The sequence below is a fragment of the Camellia sinensis genome, chromosome 10 (genome assembly GCF_055761805.1).
Source record: "Camellia sinensis isolate YWXY chromosome 10, ASM5576180v1, whole genome shotgun sequence".
Lineage (NCBI taxonomy): Eukaryota > Viridiplantae > Streptophyta > Magnoliopsida > Ericales > Theaceae > Camellia > Camellia sinensis.
The window spans coordinates 165,850,234-165,865,205 of record NC_138970.1 but is presented as its reverse complement, the minus strand read 5'-3'; the positions used below and the strand labels follow the sequence as shown (position 1 = coordinate 165,865,205).

The 14,972-nt window shown below is 37.9% G+C and overlaps 1 protein-coding gene across 7 annotated transcripts; it reads right to left on the bottom strand.

Annotated features, from left to right (window-relative positions):
- Positions 1-499: 499 nt before the first annotated feature.
- Positions 500-12,929, bottom strand: LOC145788711 (histone-lysine N-methyltransferase SUVR5-like). Of its 7 annotated transcripts, XR_014342860.1 has the most exons (8): positions 12,722-12,929; positions 12,269-12,396; positions 11,571-11,852; positions 11,350-11,460; positions 9,637-9,754; positions 4,390-4,429; positions 2,163-2,274; positions 500-747 (listed from the first exon to the last, which is right to left on the bottom strand). XR_014342860.1 is itself a non-coding variant. In XM_082892778.1 (7 exons), the coding sequence occupies exons 3-6, from the start codon at positions 11,766-11,768 to the stop codon at positions 4,395-4,397; spliced, it is 462 nt and encodes a 153-aa protein (XP_082748904.1). In that variant the 5' UTR covers positions 11,769-11,852; positions 12,269-12,396; positions 12,722-12,929; the 3' UTR covers positions 1,940-2,274; positions 4,390-4,394. The 7 variants fall into 7 exon arrangements, 6 of the variants coding, with proteins under 6 accessions (XP_082748904.1, XP_082748905.1, XP_082748908.1 ...); XM_082892778.1 differs by lacking the exon at positions 500-747 and having other exon boundaries at positions 1,940-2,274; XM_082892779.1 differs by lacking the exon at positions 500-747 and having other exon boundaries at positions 1,940-2,274; positions 11,571-11,847.
- Between the last annotated feature and the right edge of the window lie 2,043 nt (positions 12,930-14,972).

Genomic DNA, 14,972 nt, shown 5'->3' with positions numbered 1-14,972 from the left:
GTTGAATGAGGGTTTCTCTGAGTTTGTGACAAGATGAAGGGCCAAAGCCTCGATGATGACCACAAGACCTTCCGAGAAAGATCAGATAAGAATGGTTGTTCGGAATCTACATGGCAAGTTACTGTAAAAGATGATTGTTCTACCTCTATTTACCTTTACAGAGCTTCATGAAATGGGGGTTCAAATCGAGGATGCCATCAGACGAGGGATCATTGTGGAAGATAATGAGCCTTTGAAGAAGAATATTTTTCGCAGTTCCAATACTACTACCAGTGGTAGCACAACTTTGAAATGCTCAGAAGTAAATATTGTCATCACTCCCATCAATAGCCAAAAACCAACCTGTCACAACCCAAACCCGTCCCTATAAATTTAACGTCATAACCAGCCAGTAATCCTTGGATTACAAAAGACCTCTTAACAGAATTTCATGTAATTAGGGACTGCAGAAGCAAATATATAAACATACATAGTCTATTGAGATGTGGAGACATACATAGGACAAATAATTTTAAACTTCTACAAATTTATGAGTGACGTCAAAAGGCACAATAATTACACGTCACTCCATACACTATACATGCAAGTAGGACTTGTCCATAGTCAAAATAAAGAACCAAATTCTGAAATACAAAAATGTGGCCACAGGACTTGACATGATCCGGAACCTCCTCGAGAGGCGCGAAGGATGTTTGACAAAATGGAATTCCAGGCCATCAACTTTGAGCTGGTCACGCGCTTGATCACCTACATACATAATATAAATAGTGAGCGGGCGCCCAATGAATAATAACAAAGTAAAGAGGTTTTAATGAATGCTGTCCATACTGTTACAGAAAACAGAAATAGGTTCATGATCATGTTCAGAAATCAAAGTTCATAACAGAAACAGATTCAGAATCATACTCATAATTAGAATTTGCAGTTAATCATACGTAGTACATCCATTAGCACTAGCAGAAATAGTTGACCCATAAAGGGACGGCCATAAAGGCATATAGTTGACTCACGTGCATGGAGACGGTACAATTGACTCATGAGATATACAATTGGCCTATAATTGGGACGTATACAGAAGGATCCATAACAGTTGGCTCATGAGACGTACAGTTGACCCATAATTGGGACATAACAGAACAGATAACAAATGTCATCTGAAGCTAATGATGCCACGAATAAATTTCAGCAACATTGGACAACCATTCATTTATACAGAAAATAATATTTCAAAAAAAAAAAACAAAAAACAAATCATCTTATATCATTCAGAAAATACTTATAAATTGAACATAACTTTACAAAATTATTACTCACAGATAACCAGTGGCTTCAAATAGACGAGTAGAGTAGGCAATGCACTTAACTTGACGGATACATACATTGAAACACACGCTCGAATTGTACATAACTTATTTCATTTGTTATTAATATGTTTCTAGTCTTTATCCTCATTATAATGTTTTAATCTTGGCCTGACACTACAACAAAAAAAGGTTTTTACGGCACGCAATACACGCCGTAAAAACCCTTCTACGACGTGCAGGCGCACGTCATATTATGACCAGTCATGGAAAGTCATTCACTTTTAACGATATGTTTTGTACGCCGTTAAAAACTATTTAACGACAGATTTTGTACGTCGTCGTTACTTTTTCTACGACATGCTATAGTACGTTAAAAATTATTTAACGAGAGATTTTATACGTCGTTGATACTTTTTTTACGCCTACTTTTACACGCCGTTAATTGGTGAAACAAATAAAGACGCTGATTGCAGGCCGTAAAATATGTAATACAACGACTTATTATGCCTGACGTAGAACATGCAATTTTTTTTTTTTAAAAAAAAAAAAAATTCAACAAGTTCCATTTAACCAATTTTGTACAATCTAACAAATATTACAAATAAGTATCACAAAACATTAATCAACCATCAAAATATTGCTTGAAACATCAAAAAGAAACTATATTTATAAATTATAAATATTCAACAATTGTCTATACATTCCAAACATTTAAAAATTATATCATTGAGTTCTAAACTGTACAAAAAGTTTAAACTATCAAAAACTATACATATCTAACTTACTAAACATATCAACAACTATTAAGAGATTATCTAAAACTACCGACAACAGTTCCTATAGCAATTGCAGCTGTACCTGTAGCAAATCCACTTGTTCCTATCACAAGAACGAGGGTGCCCAATGTATGTGTTAAGGCATGTAAACCCGCGGCAATAGCTGGAACAACTAACCCTGTTGCATTTCTTGTCTGCATGACAAAGAAAACTTCACATATTATTACAAAATCATAAATAGATAACACTTTTTTTATGTGATGTATGTTATTTAATCACACTTTTTAAGTTTTGTCAAAGTGTGATAATAAATATTTAGATCGCATCTTTTAAGTATGATTAATAACATTTAGATAATATCTTTTAAGTGTGATTAATAACTAATAAAACTTGTGATGATATACATTTAAATCACAGATTTTAAATATTATTAATATAAAAGATTGGTCTTTAGATTAGTGTGTTATGCATCCCATGGGGTACAGGTTAAACACAACCGCTGTGTTATGTACGAGATAATTATAGATATTTAGTTAGAAAACATTTGAATATTTGAGAAATACTTGAGAGTTTGCAAAGCAATTCTAATGATCAAGTTAAAGAGTTTAGCATATTTTAGAAAGCTTCTTTTTTTTTTTTTTAACCTATTAACTTTTTTTTAAAAAAAATACATATTAAAAAAAAGTGAAGAAGTGATATAATTTAAATAAACTAATAAACCAATAAGTTTTTTTTTTTTTTTCAGTTACCAAAATAGGCCCTTGTCAAAATTAAAAAATGATTTAGAGGTTTAGGAATTGATCTTTCACTTTCTTTGATTTACTTTTCAAAAATTTATTTCAGAAATTAAACCAAAATGACTAATTTTTTTACCAAAAAACATGAAAAAAATATTTTAAAAAAATAATATGACAATTTACAATAATTTTTTGGCCAAAAACTTATCTTCTCAAATGAGGTCTTAGAGTTCACAAATACTCATCTCTTTCAGGGAGCTAAATTTATTATCAAAAAAAAAATCCAATCAAATCTTGTGCTAAATTTAACTCAATATTTTTAATTAATTTCTAAATTAGTGACCCAATTCTGCCCATAAACCAACTTATGATCTCACTTTCTAAACAATCAGAGCTCTAATATCACTTCTCACTACTTAGCTTATTGGCCCAACAATTTGTTTACCAACATGACTCAACAAGCGCAAATCAATAATAATAGCCTAATTCATTCATGATATATCATTCTAATATTTCATATTCGATCGATGTATGATGAATGATTTAATGAAGATGTCAAAGTTGATAAATAATGTGTAATTCAAGTAAACAAGTTAACGGTAATTTCATAATTATAAATAATAATAAAAAATTCCTAAATTCTCATCTTACCCAAATGCATACGGTAAATTAATTTTATTTTTTTTTATTTTTTATTTCACTTCACTTTCTATACTTTTCATTTTTATCATATTTAATTACTTGAGTTGAATGCATGATTGAGCATTTTAAAATATATTTTTATTTTAAATCATTTAAATCTTCATAAGGGTTCTCAATAAAAACGCATAAATAAATAAAATATTATTTTCTTTAGTATACAATTTTAGTTCTACACTCAAACTACCATATTTGCACAGGTTAAACACACATATACACGGCTTTTGAAGACATTCATAATTTGATATATATGGTATATTCTGTGCCTACTAAGTATTAAACTCATGTAAATCTGAAGAATGTCTCTTTTGTTGGGCAGTCAATATTGAAGGCATACTTATTTGTCAAAGACGTAGCAAATATTTAGCAGCATACAACAGGAGGTGATTCAGTTGACTGGGAGTACAGCAATTGCTACATAAGACACATAATGAGGTAATTGTACTCTCCTGTGGTTCAATATGATAAGCAATATCCAGAAAGGAAATTACAGTGGGACACTCTCGCAGAAGTTGGATTAGGAACATCACAAACCACTAGAATGCATTATGTTGCCTGTTTTCTTTCTTTCATCAACAATTCAAATCATTCCAATTGCTATTGCATTAAGGTGGCATAGCTGTATTTTTTTTTTTTTTGGGCCCATCGGTATGTCTGTACCCTAGGTATAACTTTGAATTTTGCATATGCATGTTTGTTATTCCTCTCATATATGAATGCCTAAGTTAATTAAGTGGTTAATAGTTGAGAATGTTTTGTACTTGCTATAAATGTGACATCAGATTCTAAAGTGATACGGGTCATATAATGTATTCTAGAACAGTGATGCTCAATGAAACTATGAACAAGTCGCCACAAAAATTTACTCCTTACCTTAGTCACAGAAGTCTGCCCCATTCACTTTCTTCAGTACTGTTAATATAATATTGTTAATTTGTTAATTGTTGTATAGCTGTCTAGCTTTCTTGCTAATTGTATAGCTGGCTTCTTTCTGCTTTCGGTGGTAATGGATTGGCATCCAATGTACATTGCCTCTCTCTATAAAGAGAGAGTTCATTTCTCTTGTAATAGATAACACACATATACAGAAACACTCTTTTGCTCTCTAGCCTCTCTTTCAAATTAATCTTTCATGGTATCAGAGCGCATAAATCTGTTCGAAATTTTCTCCTGAGTCCAACGGCACCAAGCCCGTTCTCAGAAAAGCCAACACGCGCCCACACGCGCCGCCCTTAGCCTCTGCGCGTCAACACGACCGCCACCACTCTCACACGCGCTCGCACGCGCCAACTCCTGTCGCTCACTTCCGCCACGCGCCCACACGCGCCCACACATCCGCGGCTCCCATACGCCGCGCCTGCTACCGTACGCGTACCGTGCGCCACTTTGCTATTGTGCACCCGCGTGCGCCAAACCAGCTCCTGTGCGCCGCGCCTGCGCTTTCTGCTAACGTGCGCCGTTACCTTCCTGCTAACGTGCTCCTCCCTGCACTCTGCTAACGTGCGCCGCTGACATCATTGCTGACATCATCTCTGTCCAGCATACCTTTCCTTGCTATTTTCGACCTTCCGGACTCACTGGTACACTCTGTTTTACCAAATTTTGCTCCTACGGATCTATTTCTATTACTTTAACCCTACTCAACTAGTATTATGGATCGTCATGATGCCTCCCATCCCATTTCCGTCATTTTAAATGGTTCAAACTATGTTCTGTGGGCCCAAGCTATGTCCTCTTTCCTCAAAGGCAAGAAGCTCTGGCGAATTGTCACCGGGGATGTGGCTAAACCAGTAAAAGACAGTGCCACTACTGAAACTCCTGTTCATACTGCTACTTATGAAGACCGACTTGAGGAATGGGACAGTAAGAATTACCAAATCATTACCTGGTTTCGTAATACCTCTATTACCTCTATCAGTCTTCAATTTGGCCGCTTTCAGCTTGACTCTGTAACTACTCCTGCGAAAGACATCTGGGATTTTTTGAAAGAACGATACCAGACTACTGGTCTTGCCCATCAATATCAACTTCAGAACCAACTTCACCGCATGCGCCAAGAATCCACTCAGTCCATTAATGACTTCCTTTCTCAAATATACTCTGTTTGGGATCAGCTTGCTCTTTCCGAACCAGCATGGCATGACCCCGAAGATGCCGTTTTATTTACTATCCATCGCAACCAGCAAAGGTTGGTGCAATTTCTCATGGCTCTTACCTCATCTTTTGAGCCCGTACGTGCCTCTCTGCTTCATCGCCATCCATTGCCCACTCTTGAACAAGCAATTTCTGAGTTGCTCTCCGAAGAGACTCGTCTCGGTACTCTTCAAACTCATCATGTGGACTCTGTTCTTGCCACTCCTCCGTCCCGGCCATCCTTTCCCCAGCAGACTACTGCTTGCCTCTACTGTCAGAATCGGGGCCTTCCTTCAACCCATCTCCTGGTCCATTGCCCCGTCAGATCCTGCCGCTACTGCAACAAACTTGGTCCTGGCCATCTGCAACAGGATTGTTTTCGCAATCCCTCTCGCTCATCCTCCAATAGCCACTCCTCTCGCGGTGGCTCTTCCCGGGGAAACTTTCACCGTTCCGGCAATCAGTCTCATCACACTGCTGCTGCTGCTTTCGGGAATCAGTCTCATCACACTGACACTGCCACCTCTGCCGGGTTCTCTGAGTCACCTACTCCATCTACCCCTCGCTTTTCTCCAACAGATGTAGAGGCCATGCTCAAACAGCTTCTCTCCCCCTCTGGTACACCTCCTCCTACTGCTTTGTCTGTCATTCCAGGTAACTCTTCTTGGTATTTTGACTCTGCCTGTTGTAATCATATGACCTCCAGTTCTACTATTTTTTCTTCCTTATCTTCCTCTCCTCATATTCCCTCAATACATACTGCTGATGGTTCTCTCATGTCTGTTCGTCATGTTGGTACTGTTTCCACCTCTTCTTTATCCATACCTCACGTTTATCATATCCCTGCTCTTACCTTAAACCTTATTTCCATTGGTCAATTATGTGAACTTGGTCTAACTGTCACATTTTCTGCTACTGATTGTTTGGTACAGGACCCTCAGACAGGGCAGACTATTGGGATCGGCCGTAAGCATGGACGTCTCTATGAACTCATTCACCTTCATGTTCCTGCCTCTCCTCAAATTGCTGCTCCTACATCTACTTCCTCATTATCTCCCTTTCATCTTTGGCATTGTCGCTTAGGGCATATTTCTGTTAATCGCTTAAGGTCTTTGGTTTCTAGTGGACAGTTGGGTCATGTAATTCCCGATAATTTCGATTGTATACCCTGTCAACTGGCCAAACAACCTGCTTTATCATTTAATAAAAGTACTTCTGTTTCTCTTGCACCTTTTGATCTTATACATTCGGACATTTGGGGACCCTCACCTACTACTACTATGGGGGGATCCCGCTATTTTGTTGTTTTTATTGATGATTTTTCCCGATTTACTTGGCTTTTTCTCATGAAACATAGGTCTGAATTGAAACACATTTATTATCGTTTTGCACAAATGGTCCACACCCAATTCTCCAAAACCATCAAAATTTTTCGCTCTGACAATGCTATGGAATATCGGGATTCAGATTTCCTTTCCTTTCTTCAGCATCATGGTACATTGCCTCATCGTTCCTGTGCTGGCACATCACAGCAAAATGGCCGCGCTGAACGGAAACATAGGCATATTCTTGACACTACTCGCGCTCTCCTTCTCTCTTCTTCCTGCCCTGAAAACTTTTGGGGCGAAGCTGCCCTCACTGCTGTTTACACTATCAACTGTTCTCCTACACCTGTCATCCATAATCAAACTCCCTTTGAACGTCTGCATGGCACTCCCCCTCCATACGCCAATCTCCGGGTTTTTGGTTCTGCTTGCTTTGTTCTACTTCAATCCCATGAACACACCAAACTTGAACCTCGCTCTCGTCTTTGTTGCTTTCTTGGGTATGGCATTGAACATAAAGGCTTCCGCTGTTGGGATCCTCTCTCTAAACGTCTTCGTATCTCCCGCCATGTCGTTTTCTGGGAACACCAAATGTTTTCCTCGTTATCCTCTTTTCACTTACCCGGACTTTCCACTACTGCACTATTTACTGATCCTTCCATCGATCTTTTCTCTGCTGATTTTGATACAGGTTCCTCCTCCATCGAGACGCCCTTGCTCACCCCTGATCCTGTCCAGCCTGCTCTCCCTGAAGGTCTACCTCTTGCAACCACACCTCCTTCTCCACCGGCTCTTCCTCCCACCGATCCTTCTCCAGGTCGGCCACGCCGGGTAACTCAACCTCCTATCCATCTTCGTGATTATATTGTTGGATCTGCTGCCTTCTCTACTTATGAACCTACCTCCTATCGTGAGGCTTGTACTAATCCTCTTTGGCAGCAAGCTATGACTGATGAACTTCATGCCTTGGATAAAGCTCATACTTGGGATCTTGTTGATCTTCCTCCTGGCAAGACTGCAATTGGCTGCAAATGGGTTTACAAAATCAAAACACATTCTGATGGCTCTATTGAACGCTACAAAGCTCGTCTTGTTGCCAAGGGCTTCAACCAAGAATATGGCATTGATTATGAGGAGACATTCTCTCCTGTTGCTCGGCTTACATCTGTTCGCAGTTTACTTGCTGTTGCTACTGCTCGCCACTGGGGGCTCTTTCAGATGGATGTCAAAAATGCTTTCCTCAATGGTCATCTCCTTGAGGAGGTCTACATGCAACCTCCACCTGGGTCCACTTTTCAACCTCATCAGGTTTGCAAACTACAGCGTGCTCTCTATGGTCTCAAGCAAGCACCTCGTGCTTGGTTTGCTACGTTCAGTTCTACCATTCTTGACTTCGGATTCACCTCTAGTTCCTATGACTCTGCTCTCTTTATACGGACTACTGCTCATGGTACTACTCTTCTTCTTCTGTATGTGGATGATATGATTATCACTGGTAATGATACAGCTGGTATTCTCCACCTCAAACAATTTCTCCACCAACAATTTGAGATGAAGGACCTTGGTACTCTTAACTACTTCTTAGGCCTTGAAGTCTCTCATGATTCTACTGGTTCCTATTTGTCCCAGGCCAAATATGCATCCGATCTTCTGGCTCGTGCTGGTCTTACTGATTGCAAAACTGCCTCTACTCCGATTGATCCTCAGATTCGTCTCACTCCTCTCGATGGCACTCTTCTCTCTGATGCTACTCTTTATCGCCAGCTCGTCGGCAGTCTTGTCTATCTCACAGTCACTCGTCCTGACATTGCCTATGCTGTTCACATTGTCAGTCAGTACATGTCGGCTCCTCGCACTCCCCACTATACTGCTCTACTCCGCATCCTTCGCTACCTCAAAGGCACTCTGTTCCATGGTCTTCACTTCTCGGCTTCTTCCTCTCTTGACCTACGTGCCTTTTCCGATGCTGATTGGGCTGGGGATCCTATGGATCGACGCTCCACCACGGGATTCTGCTTCTTCTTAGGGGATTCTCTTCTTGCTTGGCGTAGCAAAAAACAATCTCTCACTGCCCGCTCTAGCACCGAAGCTGAATACCGAGCTCTTGCTGATACTACTCAGGAACTTCTCTGGCTTCGCTGGCTCCTTGCTGATATGGGAGTTTCTTCATCTACTCCTACTCCTCTCTACTGTGACAATCGGAGTGCTATTCAGATTGCTCACAATGATGTTTTTCATGATCGCACCAAACATATTGAGATTGATTGTCATTTCATTCGCCAGCATGTTACTTGTGGAACTGTTCATCTTCTTCCTATTGCTTCAGTCGATCAACCCGCTGATATCTTCACTAAGGCTCATCCTCCTGGCCGCTTTACTGATCTTGTTTCCAAACTCAACTTGGTAGATGCTTTCCCTCCTTGAGTTTGCGGGGGGCTGTTAATATAATATTGTTAATTTGTTAATTGTTGTATAGCTGTCTAGCTTTCTTGCTAATTGTATAGCTGGCTTCTTTCTGCTTTCGGTGGTAATGGATTGGCATCCAATGTACATTGCCTCTCTCTATAAAGAGAGAGTTCATTTCTCTTGTAATAGATAACACACATATACAGAAACACTCTTTTGCTCTCTAGCCTCTCTTTCAAATTAATCTTTCAAGTACCATTAACTGGATTATCCTCTTTCTTTTCGGAACTTTGTGCACAAGGATCATTAGCAACAACAGGAGGTGATTCAGCTCCCCCTTGTTCTTCAGTTTGTTCCTCATTCCATTCCAATGACTGGTTGGAAAGGATAATGTGGAAATTGATAGTAGGAAACAGCAATCAACATGTAAGTATTTTGTAAAACTCAAAGTTCAAAAGCTAGCGCTATAGTTCAGTCAAAAATACAAACAAGAGATAGCAGGAGTGATATAGATGCAACCATCTAGCCAATAAGGCAAAATAAAACAAAAGGCAAAATAAACACCAAATCAGTGAATACCAAAGGCAAAATAAAACAGTGAATACCAAAGGCAAAATAAAACAAAACCAAAACCACCTATATATCTCAACTCTTACTCATTTGCTCCACAAAAAAATCATTGTGTCATTTGCAAAAAGAAAATGGGAAACAAACACCATTGCTCCATCCTTTACTCCCACCCCAAAGCCACTAAGTATCCACCACGAGATGCCCTATCTATCATGTGACTCAAAGCAGGGCCGGCCCTGCCTTAAGGCAGGTAAGGCTTGTGCCTTAGACTCCATATTTTGGCCAAAAAATAGGGCTCCAAATTTAAAAAATTGTTATAGGTTCAATCTTTTTTTTTTTGGTTTTAAGATCAATTTAAAGGGCCCCAAATGTTTTATTGGGCCCATGTATAATTTAGCCCATATTTATTTATAAATGTGTTTGGCCCATATTTATTAAAATGAAAATATATAAATAAATAAATAAAAAACAATAGGGCCCCTAAATTTGGTAAAATATTATAGATTCAATGTTTTTTTTTTTTTGGTTTTAGGATCAATTTAAAGGGCCTCAAAATATTTTTTTGGGTCCATGTATAATTTACTCCATATTTATTTATAAGTGTAATTTGGTCCATATTTATTAAAACGAAAATATATATTAAAAAAAAGTGTTTGGGCTCAAGAAAAATAATACATACAATATATGGGCCCTATTTTTTTTATTTTTTATTTTTACCTTCTTTATCTATTAGATTTTAGTGGAATAAATAATTTTTTGCTCAAATTTTTTTACCTAGGTGTTTATCAATTTTAATTGAATAATTTTTTCCTAATTTTTTTGTTCTAATTTTGTTTTATTAAATTGTTTTATTTATAATTTTAATGATTATATGTGTAAGTAAATTTTTTTATGGTTACAAACAAATAAAAAAATTGTAACTTATCATTTTATTCATAATTTTTTTTCAATATAAAAGGCCTCCATTTTCGAAATTCACCTTAGGCTCCGACGAAACCGGCCCTGACTCAAAGCTTCCATAATTAACAAAAGTGAAAAGCCTTTGCCATCTAGAGCTCTCGAAAAAGCCTCTTACCAACCCATTCACTACCTTAGAGATGCAAAATCAAATCCACCTCCACCTCCACCTCTCACCAAAGTCCATCCTCTGCAAAATATTACATAAGAAATCAAATAAAGATTCCAGTGATAAAAATTCCTCCACAATATCACGCCTTATGTATGATCTTTTAACACCTTATAATATTCCAGTGATAAAAATGAATCAAATAAAGACGATGGACTCCAAAATAACCTATCAATCTTATCAATTTGGAAAAACAAATGGAATGTGAAGCAGACAAATAACACATCTTTGTACTTCTACTTCTCTGTCATTTAGCTATAGAAAGGGAGTTACATTATGAAGTTTCAGAAGCATCCTTCCAAGATCAGAATAACCCTTGCAGCGAGAAGCCTCCATTGCAAATTCCTTCCAAACCATCACGCTGTGAGCAGTCTCTGACAGAGCCTAAATAAGTTTGAAGGATCTCAATTAAGAATGGACATGAAAGTAAGATTCAAAATTAGATGAACAGGAAAAAAGAATAAATCAAAAAATGTGCAACAAGCAACGAGCACCTTGGTATGTAATTGGTCAATAATATTTAGCATGCTAACAGGGCAAGAGTCAAATCTTTCACCATTTTCATTCCAACTTTGTGTCCTATATGCAATGGGCTCTGGAAATTCATTAATTGGGCGGACAAGTAGCACATCTGCCCAAGAGTAATTTCTTTTGCGTGGAAAAAATATCACAAGATACTTTTTTCCTGTCATGAGTTGGTTTTGCTTTCACTGTCGACAATGGCCAGTCTGCCCTTGCACATTTGATTGTTGCTTGCCACTTCCCTCTACACTATCCTTGGTAAAACAGAGAGATATAAACACAAAAACAAAATCAGCATTATATCCATAAGTTATACCATGTAAAATTAGATGCAAAAGCTTAAAGCAGTACTGTGTACAAGAAAAATAAGCATAAAATGAAATAAAATATGGTGTCAAAGAACATGGTGATGCACACGAGAGTTGATCTGATTTTCTGGCAACTAGCCAGTTTTCAGACCATCTAAATGCAGCATATGCCAGAGTCAGGTGGAGTTTTAATTTCTACTTCACCAGCCATCATACTAATCTGTACAATCAAACCTCAATCAACAAGGCAACCACATTGAGAAACAGCACCCCAGAACTATCAAACTTGCATATGTGCACTATACTAATGATACAATAAAAGAGAACGAGATAGAAGTCAAAGCAACAACATTAATATATACCTTGACCCAAACAGCCAAAGATTCATCATGTTCTAACCACTTGGATTCTGAAAGAGAAGACTCTCCCTCCTTGTTACTCAACATAGTATCTACAAGTAAATGGTCGGTCTCAGAGGCCAGGCAAGACTCTGTGCAAAAATCATGTCCATTCACGTTCCCATCATTTGCATCTTGATTTAAAAATAGAAACATTTCCAATAGACATTATTGAAAATATATATATATATATATATCAGTATATATCATTTCTGTATCTGCACATTGATACAGAAATCCCTCCCTCCAGGACCAAACTCAGTAATCCCCTCGCCTATCCTCTAAAATCCGACGATCTACCTACCCCTTCCCAGCCCCTCCGCTATCGCAGAACCATAAGAGAGAGAGAGAGAGAGAGAGAGAGAGAGATGAAGGGAACAACAAATAATCGTACAAATTGAGTCAATCCGAACATACCTCAAGAATCGAACTGAGATTTTTTCCAGATCGAAGCGAAGAGAAGAATGAAACCCTTCCCCTTTGAACCATCGATCGTCGTCGCCGCCGCCGAACTAGTCTTGCCACCGAAGAGAGAGCATCGTTCAAGTTAGAAGAGAAGTTGCCTAGTCTACCTTTCTAACCCTCTCTCTTCCCCCTCTCTTGTTTGCTTAATAGCAACTATTACAATTTTTCACCTTTGTATTTTGATCAACTTTTTATTTTTTAATATATTTTTGTAGTTGGCGCTAAATTATTTTGTTTTGCCGCCTCTCTTCTCTTTTCTTTTCTTTTTTTTTTTTTTTTTTTTTTGTCATATCATTTACGACATAAATTGTGCGTCGTAAAAAATACAATACTTTTAACGACAGGCATTATGTGTGTCGTGAAAAATATTCACTTTTCACGACTGGCGTATGTGCGTCCTGTATAAGTAATATATTAACGGCACGTCATATACACGTCGTAGAAAATTTTATTATTTACGGCGTACATTGCAAGTCGTAAAAAAATTATCGTTATTACCATTCACGGCCTACACAATAGACACGCCGTGGTTGGAAAAGTATTTACGACGTGCAAAAAAAGCAAGTCGTAAAAGTGAGAAATTACAGCGTGCATTTATTGTATGCCATTGATGTGGTGTCGTAAAAAGTCTGCTTTGTTGTAGTGTATGGATGCCTAGGATGGAATAAGGATGCAAAAATGTACTTAAAAATATTTTTCAAAACTTACTGAAAATAGGGTCCACGTTGGAGCGTGGCTTTCCTCGCTCAAGCAGACATACAAAATGTGAGGGTAAGCTCGAGCGCAACTTCCTTCGCTCGAGTGGTCTACAAACTTTGAAAAAGTACTGGTTGTTTGATTTTCACGGTTGACGGACACTCGATCCTCGCTTGAGCGTGAGACTCAGACCTTCGCTCGAGCGTGACTTTTGTTGCTCGAGCGATCTGCAAAAACACATAAACTTCTGGGAGCATACATATCATGCTCGAGCGGACTTCTAGTTGCTTGAGCGAAGGTGCAAAAACAAAGGTGATCGCTTGAGCGTAAAATACTTCACTCGAGCGGAGGGTGTAAATTCTGGAATTTCCAGATTTGCTTCCAAAGTCCAAAACTCGATCTTAAAGCATCAAAACTTGATTTTTTGGGCCAAAACTTGAGGAAACACTTAAAAACTCATAAAACATCATGAATTAGGGATCATCTCAAGGAATCATGGCCCAATAGCTTGCCAATTGTGCAAAACTTTAACTTAAAATTTATGAATGTTCCATGAACATGACATGCATGAATTTCTTTGAACTTAAGCTTCTCAAAACATGATCAAATGCTACAAAACAACATGAAACTTGATGATTTCCCAAAATTAAGGTGAATTCAAGACATGCATGGGGAAATTCTTGGGAATTAAACTCAAAATATGAGAAAATATGCATGAATGCATGGTATGGCTCAATACTCTACATTTCTAATTCAATTCTTACATTAATCAACTCAATTCTCTAGAGTTTATGTCTTACACTTCATAGTTTCTCAATCAAAGGGTTGGATTCTTACCTAAACTTGTCAAGATGAGAGCTAGAAGTTTGGTCCTTGAGTTCCTAAGTCCAAATTCAGAAGTTCTCTAGAAATCCCTATAATTTGAGCTCAAATTCTCTTCTTTCTCCCTTTCTCACGTTTTGATGATCAAGCAAGAGAAAATGGAAATGTAAAAGTGTCTAGGAGTCAATGAGATGGCCTTATATAGGCTTGACTAACAAATTCATTAATTTGGGCTTAACTGAGCATTAATCATTCTAATTATTTCGTTCCGAATCAAATTTCAATTAAACCTACCACAAAATTCTAAAAATTCTAATTAACACATAAATCAAGTCAATTTTTTAATCGGATGCCGATAAGGTCTTCAATTTGCGGAACAGATCATTCTATGTTAAATAGATAAGACAACACAAATAAGGCAACACACATGCAATTTAATTCAGGTTTTGATCTCAAGAATTAAAGCATGGATTAATGTTAATTATGGGTCAGGGTTGTTATAGTCTCTCCGCTTAAAGAGTTTAGTCCTCCAAACTCAAGTTACCTTCATTTTGGAAGAATAACGGGTCTAACGGAAACAAATTTGGATATCTCTTCATCATATCTTCGTTCGTTTCCCATGTAGCATACGTTCGTCCATGGTTTTGCTAATCAACTTTCACCAACGGTATTTTTTTATTCCTCA

Bases quoted from the DNA above. Each gene is read 5' to 3' on its own strand.
- LOC145788711 (XM_082892778.1), bottom strand. From the start codon at position 11,768: ATGACAGGAAAAAAGTATCTTGTGATATTTTTTCCACGCAAAAGAAAT. The intron at 9,755-11,349 runs GTAACTCCCTTT...CTTTCCAACCAG, and splicing joins TGCTTCTGAAACTTCATAAT to TCATTGGAATGGAATGAGGA. The intron at 4,430-9,636 runs GTACTTGAAAGA...ATTATATTAACA, and splicing joins AGAGGATAATCCAGTTAATG to GTACTGAAGAAAGTGAATGG.